At 38.0% G+C, this 19816-nt stretch overlaps 1 protein-coding gene across 3 annotated transcripts in view; it reads left to right on the top strand.

Annotated features, from left to right (window-relative positions):
- The first annotated feature begins 1092 nt into the window (after positions 1 to 1092).
- The window catches only part of Armc8 (armadillo repeat containing 8), a 109232-nt gene continuing 90508 nt past the window's right edge, over positions 1093 to 19816 (top strand). For all 3 annotated transcript variants that reach the window (XM_047564709.1, XM_047564708.1, XM_047564707.1), the window contains exon 1: positions 1093 to 1358. Coding sequence is in view for 2 of the 3 variants with exons in the window: in XM_047564708.1 (XP_047420664.1) it covers positions 1314 to 1358 (45 nt within the window). In the remaining variant the exon portion in view is untranslated. The remainder of the gene's footprint in view (positions 1359 to 19816) is intronic.

The following is a 19816-nucleotide window of genomic DNA, read 5'->3' as shown; positions in this document are numbered from 1 at the left end:
CAAACAGACCTATAAACAAGTGTGATAAATGTTACAATGAATTTAAAAGCCAAGTACAGAGGAAGATAGGACAGCGGTGAAACGCAGAGTGAAAGGGAAGCTGTCCTTTGCAAGACCAGTTGGAAGGCTATTGCTTTAGTCCAAGAGGTAATAGCACGAGTTAGGGAGTGGCTAAAGAAATGGAAGGAAGACAAGTAATATAACAGGCTCATCGCACCCATCCTGTGAAAACCCTACTGGTTGCAAACAGCAGGAAAGTGAAACCGGTCCAACAGAGTCAAGAGTAGTGTTGCACCTGCACGCGCCCGCGCTCACATTCCCACGAAGGAGTAGGAGATTTGAATTAATCAGAAAATACGATAAAGAGCATATTTTTGTTTGGTGTCAGTTATCGGGAGTGTTCTAGTAGGAAATATTCAGATAGTTGACCCATTTTTCCCTCACTCGACATAAAGGGTGGAGAAATGCTAGCACGTATACTGTGTAATGATTTCTCCGTTTCCAGGCATGTTCTAAGTGCTTTATGTTTATTGGTTCCTCTATTCTTATAAATTTGATTTTACGAACCAGGAAACTGAAACCTAAGGAGGGTAAGTAACCTGTGCAAGGTAATGCGGTTAGTAAGTGAAGTAGCGAGGGTTAAACCCGAGCGTTCTTGCTCTAGAGTGTCTATTCTTAACACCATGCCAGAATAAATAGGTCGGGCACACATAGCTAAAGCAGGTCACACTTAAGCGCTGTATGGTGAAATAATCACTCTTGTTGGCGGCAGGAACCCTGGTTTTGAGATCATAGTTTCCCCCCTATAAAATGGAGATGATAATGACGCTAGGAGTTTGGTGCAAATGGAGAGATACCGAATGTGAAAATGAACTTTAAACTATGTAGGTGGCTCCACGTACTAGTTTTCCGGAATATGAATACGTGAAGGCATAAACTGCAATTTATCCGTCTGGACAGCTCGCAGCGCCAGAGCGAGACTCCGCCCCCGAGGCTCCACCCACCGCGAGCGGCAGGTGGGGCCGGCAGAGCTTTGCGCATGCGGAAACCGCTGCCCGCGCCCACCTCTGACCCAGGCTGACAGTAGCTGCCGTTTCCGAGAGGACGATTCGTGAGGAGGCTCTTGGCGCGGGTCCCCTTTGCTTGCCCTTCCGCGGGCCCTTCCCACACTTGAGCGGCATCCAGAGGGTGGTCGGTTGTCGGCTACCTACCTGACTTTCTGCAGAGGTTCCTGCCCGTTGGCCCAGTAGTCGGCTGTCGAAAGTGCCGGCCCCCGCGCCGGCGCCGGCAGCAGCCGGGTGGGAAGGCTCAAGATGGCGTGCCTGTTGGAGACCCCAATCCGCATGAGCGTCCTCTCGGTGAGTGACCCGCCGCGGCCGCCTCCCTGCCGGGGAGCCCGGGACCCGCCTGCCGCATTCCCCCGAGCGCGGTGCGTCTCCTGGGCACCACCCCCTGCGGTGTCCTCTGGTTGCGGCTTGGGCCGGGAGTGAGGGAGGGTGGACGGCTGATAGACGGGACCCCGGTGGAGCCAACTCCGGCAGCTCCCACCAGTGCGGCTTCCCTGCGCGGCGTCCGGCAGGCGCGGGGATTGGGCCACAGGCAGCGCCCCGCGGCGCGGCTGGGGTCCGGCCGGGCGTTTCACTGAGCCTTCCCGGCGATGCCGCTTCTCCCGGGCCGAGCGCGCTGCCCTGTGAGGCTTGCCGCCGGCCTGGGAACCAGCGCCCACTCAGCTCCCCTGGGCTTCGGCAAGAAGAGGTGCAGGCTCATTGGCCCCCGCGGCCTCAGAGCTGCCAGGCAGGTCCGTGTGTCTTTTATCGCATCCCAGCACCTGGGCACCGGCTCGAGCTTGCCTCTTGGCAATGGGGATTTCATATCAGCTGCAACTCTTCTGTGTGTGAGGTTATTTAAACCCCCTGCCTGTGTTCTGCTCCGGAGGTCACGGCTTAAGAGCCTAATAAATGGACTTTCTCTTCCCTGTGCCTGATATTCCTTTTTTCTTGAAGGGGAATGGTTAGATGACCTCATTATTAAGAGAAGGAATGTACTGATATGTTAAGAAGCAACACCTCGTTTTTGTTTTTAAGTTAAAAAACAGGACGACAACGTTCATCCTTCCCTGCGTTGCCCATGATAGAATAGGACCAACAGTGAAAGTTACTGGGAGATGACTTCTTAGGGTTTACAACCAATTTTAGCTGTCTGACTTTGAGACTGGTCAGTTTACCAGTGGTTCATTTGTTATTGTTGGAAATAAGGAGACAAAGAATGACCATCTCTTAAACTTGTGGAAGCCAGTCTGATGTTGAGAGGGTAGTTGAATTATAGATGACTTGTCAGGTTCCTGGAGTTTCTTTTCCCTGACTTCTCTCACGGACAGGCCTGTCTGAAAACACGTAGGACATTGCTTGATTCAGGGTTAGAGTTACGTGGCAGACTGCAACCTTGAAAGGGCTTAATTTGACAATACAGTGGTAATTTAATTTTGGGAGACTATCAACAAATTTGTCTCCCAATCCATTTTGTTAGCTTTTCTTATTTTTAAACTGCAACTAGAAGAATACTGTTCACTCAAGTATTGAAGCAGATTAGTACATCAGTCCACCTAGAATGTAATGCTCATGTTTTGTGGGAGAGCAGCCAATGATGTCTCCCTCATTTGTAAAAATTGTATATATGTATTTTGACTATCCTCAGTTCTCTTTTGTCATTTACATTCATTATCCTTCAGTTCACCTTTACTTTTTGTATGTTACCAACACCTATAGTGTATACAGTTGAAAATTTTCATTTGTTTCATTTTCTTATTTTGTTTAAATGAATTTAGACAGTTTAAATCATTTATCCAAAGCTCTGAATTCCCAAAGCCTTGGATAATTGATTTAAACTCTGTTCACTGATTTTACTAATTGAAAGAGAAGCTTCAACCTTTCAGACTACTACCTAAGGCAGCAATCAGAAAATTGAATGGTTGATTCCTTTAAAAGCTACTTGTTGTGTACCAGATTAAGTACAAAGGTGTGTATTGTGTGCTTTAGGGAAGGCAAGGAGGATATCAGAAATACTGTCAAGCAGCTGATTATCTGGATTACGCTTGAGTTAGATAAATGCGTACATTGACCAAGGGAGAATCAAATTGTTTTAAATGATTTCTATCTAAGACCCATTCTACCTTCTTCCTCAGAAACTTCATTCATTCTGCTAACCTTAACTCTTCCATTTACAATCTACATTGCCAACCTTGACTTTTCTCTAACATCTGATATCATATCTTAAATTGTGTGGATGCCTCCATCACATCCAACAAAGCACATTCCTTTTCCTAAGAGGACTTAGTCATGACTTCAACTTCTGTTAATGGTACTATCTTTCACTGTTGAATCTCCTGAATTCTCTTTGACTCTTCCCCTTTACATTCCTCCTTATCTAATCAGTTGTTAAGCTCTGTTGTTCTTTATTCTAAGTGTTTCTCACATCTTTCTATTTCCCTGGCCTCTCTCATTCAGGACCTTATTGTTTTGTGACCAGTATCCCAGTATCCTTTTAATTCCATAGTGTCATTTTAGTTAAGTAATTATTTTGAGATGAAGTTGTCAATATGTTACTGGTCTCAGGCTCATGAGTTCAAGTGATCCACCAACCTTAGCCTTCTAAGTAGCTGGGGCTATAGGTGTGCCCCAACACAGTTGGCTTTAATTATTTTTATTGCCTCTAGTGTCTTACTTTTTCAGTTCAAGTCCGTTTTCATGTTAATTCTTCTAAAGTACACATTGAAGGAGCTGGGGTTGTAGCTCAGTAGTAAAGCGCTTGCCTTGCACTCATGAGGCATTGGGTTCAATCCTCAGCACCACAAAAAAACAAATAAGTAAAATAAAGGTGTTGTGTCCATCTACAACTAAAACAAGATTCTTAAAATTCTTTATTATCTGCATGAACCTTCTATTCCATATAAACTGGCTTCTCAGGCTGAAGTTAATAATTGGTTTCTTCCAAATTCCAGTAACTTATTGTACATATGAACTATAGCTTTGCATGGATTTATTATCTAATGTTTTGAGCTTCTGTCATATGCCAAGCATGGCAGTGGATTTGGGAATACATTGATGAGACACATTTATCTATGTCCCTTTAGAGATTTTAGCCCAGAGAGGAAAATATTATCAAATAATCACACAGTTTTTCATGACCGGTGATTAGTATTATGAATGAAACATATAGGGTGCTGTTCAAACATGTAGTAGAAGAAACTGATCTCATATGGTGGACAATGAGAAGATCTAAGAGGTTTTTCCTGAAGAAGTGACACTGAGCTGAGAGTTCAAGGATGAGTAAGAACTAACTAGAAAGAAAAAAAAAGGAGAACAGCATTCCATGTGAAGGAAGCTGCTTTTGTGGAGGCTCTTGTCTTGGAGAGGAAATTCATTCAGACCTAAGTGCTCAATTTTTTCTTTTAACCCCAATATTGCTTAAAACACTGTTCTTGTGTCTTGCAAATACAAGGTAGTCAGTAAATGCTTGATTGAACTGCTTTGGGAGTTGAATAAACTGTCCAGCTCTTTTTACATGGCACCATGGCCTCTATTCGTCTTTGGTTTGCATTGACCATTATGACCTCACTCTTTCCAACAAAGTTGCAAATTCCTTCTATGTTTTTCAAACTTTTGGATTGTTTTATGTTGATTGCGTTTTTAACAACTTTTTATTTTGAAATATATAGATTCACAGGAAGTTGCAAAGTACAGAGAGGCCCCTGCATATACTTGGCTCAGGTTCTTTGATTGGTTACATCGTATATAAGTATAGTACAATGTGAGAACCAGGAAATTGGTATAAGAATGTATATATTTCTGTATCATTTTAATCTTGAGTATATTCATGTAACCACCACTACTGAAATACAGAACTGTCCCATCACCACAAGGATCTCCTTCCTTCAACCTCTTGACAGTCACACCTGCCAGATACTCCAACCCAACCCCTCCACCATCCTTAACTGCTGACAATTACTAATCTGTTCTCCATCTCTGTAATTTGGGGGAAAGGTACTGGGGATTAAACCCAGGGACACTTAACTGCTGAGATCACTGAGTCACATGCCCATCCCTTTTTATATATATTTAGAGACAGGGTCTCACTAAATTGCTTAGGGCCTCGCTAAATTGCTGAAGCTGGCTTTGAACTCTCAATCCTCCTGCCTCAACCTCCCAATACTCCCTGGCGTGCACCACTGCCCAACTCCATCTTTATAATTTTGTTGACATAAATGGAGTCAAACAATATGTAACTTTTTGAGATTGGCATTGTCACTAAGCATAATGTTTTTGAGATCCATCCTAGTTGTTGCATGTATCAATAGTTTTTTCCTTGTCCTGGACTGAGTAGCATCCCTTGGTATAGGTGTACTGGAATTTAATTATTTACCTAGTGGACATTTTGGTTGTTTACATTTTCTGGTTATTATAACCTGCCCCGAACAGTGGTATACAGGTCTTTGTGTAGACTTGACTTGAGGTGTCTAAGATAAATGCCTAGAAGTGAAGTTATTACCTCATATGGTAAATGTGTGTTTATCTTGATGAACTTTCCCAGAGTCGATGTACCATTTTATATTCCTACCAGTAGTGTATGAGAGATCCAGTTTCTCTGCGTACTTATCAGCATTCAATATTGTTGTTATTTTTCTATTTTAGCTGTTCTAGATGTGCAGTGATATCATGGTCTTAATTTGCATTATTTTCCTAATGATTTGTAATGTTGAAAATCTTTGCATATGTGTCATCCATTTACCCTGATGAAATATTTCTTCTTTTGCCAATTTTCTCACTTGACTGTTCTTTTTGGGTGTTGAATTTTGAAAATTCTTTATGTATTTTAGATATGAGTTCTTCATGGGTGTTACATGGGTGTTTTTAAGTATTTTCTCAGGGTCTGCATTTGTCTTTTCATTTCCTTAACTGTAGGTTAAAAAATGACCCTTGAGGATAGGGGCATAGCTTAGTGGTAGAGCAAAGCCCTGGGTTCAATCCCTAGCACACCTTCCCTCCCTCCAGAAAAATTGGTCTCAACCTCATACCTTATTACCAAAAGTAGCTCAAAGTGGATCGTAGATTTTATTGTGAAGCATGAAATAAAACTTTAAGAATATAATAGGAAAAAGTCCACAGAATCTTGGACCACTGAAGGATTCTTAAACCTCTTTTTAAAAAATCAATAAATTAGACTTAAGGAAATGAAATTTAACACCCCTGAAAGACCTTGTTAGGAGATAGTTGCATTTTACCTTGGTCACTTTGTAATGGGTTGAATGATACATTGTAGGCTGATATAGACATCTAAGGCACTTGTCGATTTTAATTGCTTTTTACAACCTTTTCCCAATGCCTTTATACTTTTTCTGACAAGCAGCTGTTGGGCCTCCATAGGGTATTTGAAGTTAGATATTCTTTGATTTTATTCTCTCTTGACAGGTGTTAGCATTTGTTGGCCTTGCCTATCACTACATATTGATTTATTCTCTTAAGTGGGCAATTGACAATAATTAGAAAAAAAAATTTCTGTGAAGTTAAACCTATTATACTCAGAGCATAGATTTGGCCTCCTAGTTTTTCATAATAAATGCAAAATGAAATTGTTTCAGCGTATCTTCAAGTTTGCTATTAGTTTACTCTACAAAGCACAGGAGGTGGTCCTAAACAAAATGAATCAAGGGACTGGGGCTGTAGCTCAGTGGTAGAGTGCTTTCCTAGCACACGTGAGGCACAGGGTTCAATCCTCAGCCACAGCACATAAAATTAAATAAATAAGTAAAAGTATATTAAAACTTTGTGTAGAGGGAAATGGGGCAGGAGTGGGTGGGGGAAGGAAAGATAGTGAACTGGACAGACATTATTACCCTATGTACACTTATGATTACATGAATGGTGTGAATCTACATTGTGTCCAACCGTAGAAATGAAAAGCTGTATCCTATTTGTGTATAATGAATCAAAATTCAGTCTGTAAAAATAAAAAAGAAAATAATTTAAAAAAGAAAAGAAGAAAACCAAAACAAAACAAAAAAAGGGAATATTAAAAAAAGAACTTAATATAAACTTCCTGATCTTTAGTGATGATGTGTGAAAAATAGGGGTGCTCATGTATATTTAACACATCTTGCTGTGTCTTTAAGGAAAGATTGTCACCTGAATTTGGATACCTTGTGCTCAGGAAATTCTTGAAACTGTCAAGAATCAGAAATACCTTGAAGTAGAGTCTTCAGATTTTACCTAAAGAGCTAGCCTTCCTATTGCCTCTCATTCTCATTACATTTTAAAATACTTAGTGTGAGGGGCTAGGAATTGCAGTAATTTTGACTTGTGTCTTTTTTATTTCTGGTTTGACAATTGTTTTGCATAACCATCTGCCATTTTGAATTCTGGGTACAGATGTGGTATTATTTGACAAAATAAAATTCCTGTTATCCTCTGGAAGTTGGTGAACAGCTGCCTTCACTGAATGGTGGTACTGTGATGCCTGGGACTATTTAGATAGGGATTAAAGTTATTTCAATTGAGAATAGTTCTGTAGGACAATCCCCCTCCACCCCTGCTCCGTCATTTTGGTGAAGGAAACCCATTTTGACCCATTCCATAAATGAGAAGAATAAAGAGTTAGTTTCATTCTCTGGCATATTCATAATATAGGTATTAAGGGAGGAGGAATAATGAGGCAGTGTTAAACTTCATATTAAAAATAAAAAATCATGATCTAATAGAATTTCCAGTCCATAGGCTCTATTAATAGTTGGAGAGCTGTACCACCTGGATATGATTATAAGACACATTCTTTTGCCTCCATGGGGGCAAGGGGTTAAAATATTTTAGGCTTTCAAAACACTCTGAGTGGTGACTGATAGGATAAGAGGAACACAAAAAAGGAAAGAGTTGTGATGATCATTATGATCAAACATGGCTCATAGAATTTTTTACCTTTTCGTCCAAGTAGTATCATCTACCAAGATGGCAATGCTCAGGAGAGGAATGTGTTGGGAGAATAAGGAGGAAAAATAAGTTTCATTTTGGGTATGCTGGGGTTGAAGTGTTTTCCAGATGCCTATTTAGAAGTGTCAAATAGGCAGTTGGATATAAAGGTTGAGGGCTTAAATTTGGGGTAATGATCATTATTTGAGAGTTACCAACATGTTGATCATTGATTCTTAGCTCTTCCAGGATAAGCATTTCTACACTCTCTTTCTCAGAAGAACATGCATATACCCGAAGAGTCGTATAATTTCAAGGGGTTTGTAGACTCTCTTAAACCCATATTAACTCCTTTGCTTGTCCAAAGCAATGTCAGTCACCAAAACTTAAAAAGTTATTTTAAAGCATATCAGAATGGTAAAAATTATAACAGTAAGGTTTTAAAACTCAAATAAGGTATCATGAGTAGGGGACTTGGTTCTAAAGTTTTATTTTTTTTGTCTAGTATATGCTGGTGATCTCCCCCAACGTGTACTGTGTCTGCAGAAAGGAGTTTGTGTAAGCAGATGGTCACGGGTCTAGGATGCAAAGCTGAGTTAGCTGGAGATCCAAGTTAGGATAAAGTAAGGTGTTTGGGAACAAAACAGTCAAACTGGAATAGGCACAGCTCAGATGTCAGTCATAACATTGCCCTGATTGTCACAGGCCACAGTGTGGATGAGAGGTCAGATAGATCCTGAGGGGTTTTATGATAAGAAAACTAATGCATTAACTGTTATAGGAGACAGCTGAGTCCGAGTCAAGCACCATGGATAGCTCCAAGGCAAGGATATTACTGCCTCTAAGCATTGAAGCAAATAAGGCCCTTTATTGTCATGCAGTAGCTGGCCTGACTAGACAATACTAGAGCTGAGGTGTACCATATAAAATGGTACCCAGGATCTCTTAAGTCATTACATGGTTGCAATCTTGAATTATAATTTAAATCATTGTTGTATGATTTAATCTTGTGTCAAGACTGAGAAATAAGTATTTGAATGCATCTCAGTGGATTTCTTGACCATCTTGTCTTTGGAGGCATCTAAATGAACTTCATCTAATATAGAGAATATCTTAGACTTTGTAAAACTCCTGTGAAGCCTGTTGCTCTAGATATGCTGTCCAGAGATGGTTCTTGTTCCCTTGGACTTTCATATTATTGTATTTTGCACCATAGGTCCTTAGCCCATTCACTGTATCTAGGGTGATCTCTTCTTGGTCTTCAGACTTTCTCATCTACGTTGAAGAGTTAATGAACACAATTTTTAATAGGGAGAAGCTTTAAAGACCATTTAGACCCAGATAGCTGTTTGTGATTTGCACCACACTTAAAAAGGATAAATATCATAGTACTTGATTTTAGATGCATGAATGCTAAATTACTTTGTTTTTGTGACCATAAAAGCATTAACAAATAGTACTTGTTAATAGTGTACAGGGCTAGAAGAATGTGCTATCACACTGGAATTCCAGAAAAAATAAAGGCTTCCTCTCAGATCCCTTTTAATCTAGCTTTGTTTCTGGCTTTTCTGTTATGAAAAAAAAAAAATACTCCTTTTTCTGTGAATATAACATATGGATTCTTTGCCTGGAAAAACCTGCAAAATTATCTTTAGTTCATCCTTGTCATTTGTTATTGGGGAAATCAGAACTGGACCAAACTGACCTGCTTGCTGCCATAGCGTGTTGGTCAAGGTCAGATCTACAATTACCTGTTTTTAAAAACAAAATTGTGTGCTCATCCTTATTTTTAGAATTTCATGTTCAATTTTATTAGCACTGATTAAACTTATTTTTAATAAATTCTTTTGACATCAAGGTGTTTCGCCTATTGAGAGGTCAGAGTTCCTCTATACAAGTACACTAAGTAAAATTATATATTTTAGTATGTTTCATATTGGTATTTGATATTAAATCCAACTACATTCTAGAATTCTTAATTGCTCTGAGTATGTTACATTCCACACTGATGGGGCCCAACTGAACTGTGAAGTGACCTTTTAGAAACTTTTCGCAGTTGCTTGTGGCTACAGAAAAGCAAAGCTTTGATTAATCTGGAGAGAGAGGATGTTGTGAAACTCTAGAAAATACCAGTTAGTCCCATGAGAAAAAAAAGTAAGGATAAAAATATTTGCAAAAATGCTCTGTGAGATGTATAAAACAAATGTTTTAGATCTGATTGGTTTTTAATGGGACCAGAAGTTAACAGAATACAAAGAGCAAAACAAGCAGAATGACAGCAACAACAAAAACAAACAACAAAATCCTGTGCCAAAATCTTGGATTTTTAAATAGTGCTTGGACATTTTCTTCTATTTTTTTCTTGTTTGTAGGCAAGTAGAATTTTGGAATACATAGGAAGGGCATTGTAGCTGCCTGCAAGTAAAAGGTCTGTCTTTGTGATATTATTATCCTTTTTTTGTATTGTTCCAAATGGAGGGTTTTTTCCTCTCAACACAAGGAAGAAATTGTCTAGCAATTTGAAATTAATCCATGTCAGAGAGAAGCACTTTACATTACCAGAACATCCTTCAAGTGACAGATTTTGTATCTTGTTATGAGCTTACATGCATGTAACCAGAACAGAGGGAAATGTGAAATTTGAAATTAAGGCACAGTTTAGTAATATGCCACTCTAAAGTATTTAGTTTTCTGATATTCTGGATTGTAGCAGCTGTAATCTCTAGGGATAAGTACGAACTGATAAGTTGTCCCAGGTTTAAAATAAATAATTGTGAATTTGTAGCTGATCCAAGCAGTGCATTTATTTGGCATTTTAGAAAATTAATGTGATGAATTTTTTTTGGATTGAGGGTTTTGGAAGGCATTAGAAACTCAAATTTTGCCTGTCCTCCCGTGTCTGCAGAAGGGAGATCAAGGAAGACTGCGGCAGGAGATCAAGAGTTCAAAGCCAGCCTCAGCAAACTTAGCAAGGTCCTAAGCAACTCAATGGGATCCTGTCTCTAAATAAATATTAAAAAGGCCTGAGCTCAGTGATTAAGCACTCCTGGGTTTAAACCCCTGGTACCAAAAGCCCCCCTCACAATTAAGTTTTATGCTATTTGGGAATAGGTTTTGGGGCTCTCAGTCGACTGACTCATTAAGAGCTGTTTTAGTGAGTGACCTCCCAACCTTATCAATCATACTCTTTTATAATATTGTCGTAGTGACTCCTTAACTATCCTGAAATGAAATTCATAGATAACTATTGTCGCATATAACTTAAAAAGTTGGCATAATATTCCAGCTGCACTAAAGGAGAAAGACAGCAAACTAATGTATAACGTAACTAAGTGTGCTCAGGTACTGATGTAACAGAAGGTAATAAGTAGTGACATTTTGCAAATGTATATTGCCTGTGAATGTGACAGCACACTGCAGACTGATAAAGGCATGCAATTATTTACATACAATAAAGAGTAATTTTTTATATGACTTTCTGAAATGGCTGAATGTTTGGTAAAGTTCCTAATAAGATAAAGTACAGCCTCTTTTTTTTAATTCATGTAGGAATTGCATTCATGGAAAATCATACATTAACATGGTACACAATTTATTTTGCGTTTGTGTGTAGAATGGAATTAGATTCTAGACTCAGATAATTATAAGTTTTTTTCCCCCACATAACTGGATAGTGCAAAGTTGTGGGATGTAGGCCTGTTGCCCCAGGACATAGTATCCTTAGTCCTTGCTCACTAAATATTAGTAGCACCTTGTTGTCATTGTGACATCCAAAATCACTTCCACAGAGATACAGGGTATATCCTATCTTACAGTCGTACTGCAACTGTTTAGAATTACTAGGGGCATGGGGTTTTCTGAGTGGTTTGTGTATCTTAGTAAACCTCTTTCTCTCTCTCCTCCACTTTCCCTTGTTCCCAGCTGGTGACAGTGTAGTTGTAGTATGAGGACTTGGAAATAAAGTATTCTGAACATTTTCCTCATACTGTACATCTTCTAATATACTGTCACCTTTTTAAAAATTATGTTTATCACTTTTTAAGATCTTTCTCCCTTAGCTCCTTTTGCTCTTGCAAAAGTAGACTTTTTTTTTTTTTTTTTTGACTTTGCTCATTTCCTAGAACATTGCCTGTATACTGTAAATCTTTATTGACTGGATTATGAAATACTACTTCAGGCTGGGGTTGTAGTTCAGTTGTAGAGGTCATGCTTAGCATGCAGGATGAGGCGCTGGATTCAATCCCCAGTATGGCAAAACAAACAACAACAAAACTAATTCAGCATTGTTTTGTATTCCCAAGTGTGTGCAATGGGACTATAATACTAAATGCATTTTCTTTCTCAAATACACCTTATTGCTTCAGAATTCTCTTTCGTATTGTTGGTGTTATGCTCTTCCTGGAGTACTTAACCTTTTTTTTTTCCTCTTTCCTTCCCTTTTTTACCTGGAAAACTAGTACTAATCTTTTAGATTAACCATCCTAATTGCTTAGACATTACCTTCCATCCCAACCCTAGTGTTGGTTAATTGTATCTTCAACTTTTTATTTAGTGTTCACTTTTTATGCATGTTTACATGTTATACTTGTAACGTTCTTGCTTACCGCGTCTGTTTCTTTGGTGCTATGAGCCCCTTAAGGGACTCGTATGTCTCTATTCTCAGCACCCTACCATATTACCCCATAAATTAAAGATACACAATAAATTTCAGCCTGAAATAGGTTTAAAAACTAAATTGTGTGTGTGTGTGGTGTGTGTGTGTGTGTGTGTGTGTGTGTGTGAACAGCTGCCTTTTTTATATACTTGTCCCAGGGTGAGACTCCACAACTTTCTTGTTTACACCTTACAACAGGACGCACATCTACTAACAAGTGTTAAATTTAGAAGCTCAATATTAGAAAGAATGAATAATTCTTCTTATAAGCAAGAACACTTTAAAATTCCTTACTGGCATCCCATTCAACCTCAAGAGACTATAGTTGTCTGACGTGGGATGATTTGGATGTCCAGATTTACTTGTTCTTCTCTTTAGTCTGTGTGTTAGTTTAGGCTGCTATAACATAGTACCACAGTCTGGGTAACTTATAAATAACAGAAAAATTGACTTCTTGTGGTGGTGCCCTTATGACTTAACTACCTCCCAAGCACCCCACCTCCAACAGTAGAGGTTAGGATTTCAACATAAAAATTTCAGGTGGGAAATAAGCATTCAGTCTATAGAGGTCTGTTTCAGTAGTTCACAGATGTTGGTGGAATAAAACTTCCTATGTAGGACTGTATAAGTAAGTCATGCTTCTTACACTTGATTAGCAATTTAAGGAAATTTCAAGGATAATTTAGTTGTTTTTTTTTTTTTTGTTTTGTTTTTGCCTTGTTTGTTTTACAACCTAAGTCTTTATGGGTTTTTGGAATATAGCACAATCTGAGACTCTAATTCTCCCATATTTTTTATTGGTACCTTATGGTTGTACATAATGGTGGGACTTGTTGTTACATATTTGTACATGCACACAATTTAACAATATACTTTGGCCAATATCATTCCCCTGTGTTCACCCCTCCCCTTCCCTGTTCCTTCTTCCTCCCACTTCTCCTGTCCCTTTCCTTACTCTGCTGAATCTCACTTGGATTTCATGAGACGTCCCCCCCACACCTTTCTTTTCCATTTTTCCCTCTGTAGCTTCCATGTATGGAGAGAAAACATACGACACTAGATCTTCTGAGTTTGGCTTTTTTTGCTTAACATAATGTTCTCAAGTTCCATCCATTTTCCCAAATGACATAATTTCATTTGCCTTATGGCAGAATAAAACTCCATTGTTGTACATATATCCTATTTTCCTTATCCATTCATCCATTGATGGACACCCTAGGCTGGTTACATAGTTTGACAATTGTGAACTGTGCTGCTTTAAACATGGGTATGCATGTATCACTGTAGTATAAAGATTTTATTTTTTAGGATAATACAGAGCAGTGGTACAGCTGGGTCATATGGTGGTTGCATTCCTAGTCTTTTGAGGAAGCTCCATACTGATGTTCCATAGTGATTATACTAATTTACGATCCCATCAACAGTACAAACACTGTTCCTGTTTTCTCCACATCCTCCCAGTATTTATTATTGTTGTATTATTGATGGTTGCCATTTTTTGACTGGAGTGAGGTAAAATCTCATTGTAGTTTTAATTTGCATTTTCCTAATTGCTAAGGATGTTGCATATTTTCATGGATTTGTTGGAAATTTGTACTTCTTTTGAAAAGTGTCTATTTAGTTCTGTTTAGTTCATTTGACCATTCATTAATTGGGTTATTTGTTTTGGGGGGGTTCTTTATATAGTCTGAATATTAATCCTCCATCAGAAGAGTACCTAGCAAAGATTTTCTCCCATTCTATAGGTTCTCCCTTCACATGATTGTTTCTTAATTGTTCCTTTGCTGTGCTTTAGGGGTCCTATTGAGAAAGTCATTGCCTGTACCTGTATGTAGGTGTTGACCCCATTTTTCTTCTAGGAGTTGTGTATAGTTTCTGTCTAATGTGTAGGTCTTTGATCCATTTTGAGTTGACTTTTGTGCAGGGTGAAAGATAATGATCTAGCCTCATCTTCTATATTTGGGTAAGTTTTCAGTAGCACCATTTGTTAAAAGGCTGCCTTTCCACCAATGTATGCTTTTGGGCACCTTAGTCAAGTATCAGGGTGACTATTGAGTGGGGTTTGTCTGTGTCTTCTGTTCTGTACTGTTGATCTCTGTGTCTGTTTTAATACCAGTACCATTCAATTTTTGTTACTGTAGTATAATTTGAAGTCAGATATTGTGATGCCTCCAGAATTGCTTTTTGACTTAGAATTAATTGGGCTATTCTGGGTCTTTTACTTTTCCAAATGTATTTTAGAACTATAAACTGAAACCTTGTAGAGATAAAACAACCTGTTTTTGTATTTATATTTTTTTTCCATCTTCACAAAACCAGGATTTTCTCTGGTAGTGCTGAATGATGAACATTATGAATAATATTCTTAATAGTTTGTGAACTGATAGACATTACATTTTTAATTATCAATCATTGGTTTAAAAAAAGTAAATGAGCCAAGTAGGCTTCACTAATCACATTGAAATCATATGTACTTTTTATTTATTTTATTTTTTGGTGCTGGAGATTGAACCCAGGACCTTGTACATGCTAAGTAAGCTGCTTTGTCATTGAGCTACACTTCCAACCCCAAACATTAATTTCATATGGGATCAGAATTCTCCATTGGCTCTTGTAATATTTTAGGACATTTTAATATATTAATATATAAATTAAATGAGAAATTAGCTATGAAAATGCTTTTGTTAACTGTAAAACACTAAACAAGTGTATTTCTTGCAAAATATTTTGTCAGAGAGTGGGCTGCTGTTAAGTAGAGGTAGGTATCTTTGTCTGAATAATTTAGCTTTACTCATGAATATGAACAACATGAGAGGGGCGTTTAAGTAACTTGTTAAAGGAATTACCCTTTTTGTACAAAGTCAATCTCCTGAAATCATTAGGGTACTTTTACTATTTACAAGGATTTTCCTATAGTGTTATCTCATATGAGCCATACTCTGAGCTCTATGATAACATTACCATCTTATTATTGAAGAAATAGCTTCAAAATTTGAGTTTTCCCCATAATTACAAAATCTGCAAATGCAGATCATTTGTTCTTTTACTACATGATGTCTGAGTTGGAAACAGAGAACAGTGTATGTTAATGAAATACTTAAATTTGACCTAGTCATGGGTCGTTATATTCAGAAGGACAACAGGAACCTGTTTCTGGTTTGCCTTGTCAGTACATCTGACCAGTGTTCTGAGATGACCAAGTATTTCCTCTTTTTCTGGTACTACTAAGGGTGAATGAAAGCCCAATTTGTCTCCATTACTCTTGGTTATGTGTATTATTCTGTAATAATTATTCAAGTTTGGTTGGTAAATTCAAAAAACCTAATGATCATCTATTGCTGTGTAAAAAATTGTTCTAAAACTTAACTACTTAAAACAACATTTATTATTTCACAGTTTCTGTAGGTCAGAAATGTAGGTGTGAACTAGCTGGGACTTTTGGCTTAAGGTCTCTGATGAGGTTGCAGGCAGTGGGTCAGTTGGAGCTGCAGTCTCATCTGAAGGCTGTGGAGGAGAATACAATTTGGTGCTCACAACTGTTGTTGTCAGGCAGAGTTTTAGTTCCATGCCAGGTGAACTCTCCCATAAGTGAACTTATAATCAGTTAATAAGCTTCCATCAGAGAGAAAAAAGGGGTCATGGTGGGGAGAACTCTGAAATTTCTAAAATAGCATCTCATTACCTCTGTTGCATTGTGTTTGCTAGAACCAAGCTATAGGGTCCAGTACTCACTCAAGGGAAGGTACTGCACAAGGGCATGAATACCAGGAGGTGGAGATCAATGGTAGCCATCTTGGCTGCCAATCACTAATGAGAGGTAAATTGCTTCCACATAATACTCCCTACAGTACAGTGCAAGTCCTTATTTGCTGCTGTTTTTGTTTTTCTGAAGAAGAAAATTGCTTCAGCTGCCCTTCTCCCCCACCTCTTCTCTGTACCTGTTTAGCACACACTGTAGAATTTACAGTCAACTTTTTTTTATTATTAAAATCTTTTTTATTTTTACAGACTGCATTTTGATTCATTGTACACAAATGGGGTACAACTTTTCTTTTCTATGGTTGTACACAATGTAGATTTACACCATTCATGTAATCATACATGTACATAGGGTAATACTGTCTGTCTCAGTCTACTATCTTTCTGTCCTCCACCCCCTTCCACCCCATTTTCCTCTACACCTTTCAAAGTTCCTTCATTCTTTTCTTCTCCCACTAAGCCTCCCCCCAATTATATATTGTCATGTACTTATCAGAGAAAATATTCGGCCTTTGGTGTTTTTGGGCTTGGCCTATTTCACGTAGCATATTTTCCAACTTTATCCATTTATCAGCAAATGCCATAATTTTATTCTTCTTTATGGCTGACATTCCATTGTGTATATATTTCACCGTTTCTTTATCCATTTGTCAGTTGAAGGGGATCTAGGCTGGTTCCACCATCTAGCTATTGTGAATTGAGCTGCTGTGAACATTGATGTGAATGTGTCACTGTAGTATGCTGATTTTTAAGTCCTTTGGGTATAAATCGAGGAGCGGGATAACTGGGTCAGATGGTGGGTCCATTCCAAGCTTTCTGAGGAATCTCCATACTGCTTTCCAGAGTGGCTGCACCAATGTGCAACTCCATCAGCAATGTATGAGTGTGACTTTTCCCCCCACATCTACGCCAACACTTACTATTGCTTGTGTTCTTGATAATAGTTATTCTCATTGGAGTTAAATGAAATCTTAGGGTGGTTTTAATTTGCATTTCTCTAATTACTAGGGATGATGAGCACTTTTCATGTATTTGTTGATCACCTGTATATCTTCTTCTGGAAGTGTCTGCCCAGTTCCTTAACCCATTTATTGATTGGGTTCTTTGTATTTTGGGTGTAAAGCTTTCTAAGTTCTTTATAAACTTTGGAGATGAGTGCTCTGTCTGCAGTGTGTGTGGAAAAGATTTTTTCCCACTCTGTAGGCTCTTTTTTCACATTATTGATTGTTTTCTGTGCTGAGAAAAACTTTTAGTTTGAATCTATCCCATTTATTGATTCTTTGCTTTTATTTCTTATGCTATGGAGGTCTTGTTAAGGAAGTCTGGTCCTAAGCCAACATGATAGAGATTTGGGCCTACTTTTTCTTCTGTTTGGTGAAGGGTCTCGTGTCTAATTCCTAGATCCTTGATCCATTTTGAGTTGAGTTTTGTACAGGGTGAGAGATAGGGGTTTAATTTCATTTTACTGCATGTGGATTTCCAGTTTTGCCAGCACCATTTGTTGAAGAGGCTATCTTTTCTCCATTGTAAGTTTTTGGTACCTTTGTCTAGTATGAGATAACTGTACTTATGTGGGTATGTCTTACTGTCTGATATCCTGTACCATTGGTCTACGTATCTCTTTTGGTGCCAATACCATGCCGTTTTTGTTACTATTGCTCTATAGTAGAGTTTAAGGTCAGGTATTGTGATACCTCCTGCATCACTTTTTTCTGCCCAGGATTGCTTTGTCTATTCTGGGTCTTTTGTTCTTCCAGATGAATTTCATGATTGCTTTTTCTTTTTCTATAAGAAATGTCATTGGGATTTTAATTGGAATTGCATTAAATCTGTATAGCGCCTTTGGAAGTATGACCATTTTGATAATATTAATTCTGCCTGTCCAAGAACATGGGAGTTCTTTCCATCCTCTAAGGTCTTCTTCAATTTCTTTCTTTAATGTTTTGTAGTTTTCATTGTAGAAATCTTTCACCTCTTTGGTTAGATTGATTCTCAAGTATTTTCTTTTTCTGAGGCTGCTGTGAATGGAGTTGTTCTCCTCATTTCCCTTTCAGATGTTTCATTGCTTATGTATAAAAATGCTTTAGATTTATGTGTGTTGATTTTATATCCTGCTATTTTGTGGAATTCATTTATGAGATCTAGAAGTTTTCTGGAGGAGTTTTTTGGATCCTCTAAATATAGAATCATGTTATCAGCAAATAGTGACAGCTTGAGTTCTTCTTTTCCTATTCATATCCCTTTAATTTCTTTGGTCTGTCTAATTGCTCTGGCTAGTATTTTAAGGATGATGTTGAATATAAGTGGTGAAAGAGGGCATCCCAGGTTTGCTCCAGTTTTTAAAGGGAATGCTTTCAGTTTTTCTCCATTAAGAATGATGTTGGCAGTGGGCTTAGCATAAATAACTTTTACAATGTTGAAGTATGTTCCCCCATCCCTATTTTTTCTAGTGTTTTGAACGTGAAGGGGTCTTGTATTTTGTTGAATGCTTTTTCTGCATCAGTTGAAATAACCATGTGATTCTTATCCTTAAGTCTATTGATATGAGGGATTACATTTACTGATTTACGAATGTTGAACCAACCTTGCATTCCTGGGATGAACCCCACTTGATCTTGGTGCACTCTCTTCTTAATATGTTTTTGGATATGGTTTGCCAGGATTTTGTTAAGGATTTTTGTGTCTATATTTATCAAGGATATTGGTCTAAAGTTTTCTTTCCTTGATGTATCTTTGTCTAGTTTGGGTATGAGGGTGATATTAGCTTCACAGAATGAGTTTGGTAGGGTTCCCTCCTTTTCTATTTCCTGGAATACTTTGAGAAGTATTGGAATGAGTTCTTCTTTGAAGGTCTTGTAGAACTCGGCTGAGAATCCATCAGTTCCTGGGCTTTTCTTGGTTGGTAGGCTTTTGATGACTTCTTCTTCTTCTGTTGCTTGATATTGATCTGTTTAAATTGTGTATGTCCTCCTGGTTCTGTTTGGGAGGATCATATGTCTCTAGAAATTTGTCGATGTCTTCGGTATTTTCTATTTTGTTGGAATATAGATTTTCAAAGTAGCTTCTCATTATGTTATGTATTTCATTGGTGTCTGTTGTGATATTTCCTTTTTCATCATGAATTTTAGTAATTTGGGTTTTCTCTCTCCTCTTTGTTAGTGTGGCTAAGGATTTGTCTATTTTGTTTACTTTTTCAAAGAACCCACTTTTTGTTTTGTCAATTTTTGAATTTTTCTTTTGTTTCAATTTCATTGATTTCAACTCTGATTTTAATTATTTCTTGTCTTCTACTACTTTTGGTGTTGCTTTGTTCTTCTTTTTCTAGGACTTTGAGCTGTAATGTTAGGTCATTTAGTTGTTGACTTTTCATTCTTTTCTAGAATGCGCTGCATGCAATGAATTTTCCTCTTAGTACTGCTTTCATAGTGTCCCAGAAATTTTGATATGT

This window comes from Sciurus carolinensis, chromosome 9 (assembly GCF_902686445.1).
Source record: "Sciurus carolinensis chromosome 9, mSciCar1.2, whole genome shotgun sequence".
Taxonomy (NCBI): Eukaryota; Metazoa; Chordata; class Mammalia; order Rodentia; family Sciuridae; genus Sciurus; species Sciurus carolinensis.
The sequence above is the reverse complement of the archived record's forward strand: the minus strand, read 5'-3'. Positions and strand labels throughout refer to the sequence as shown.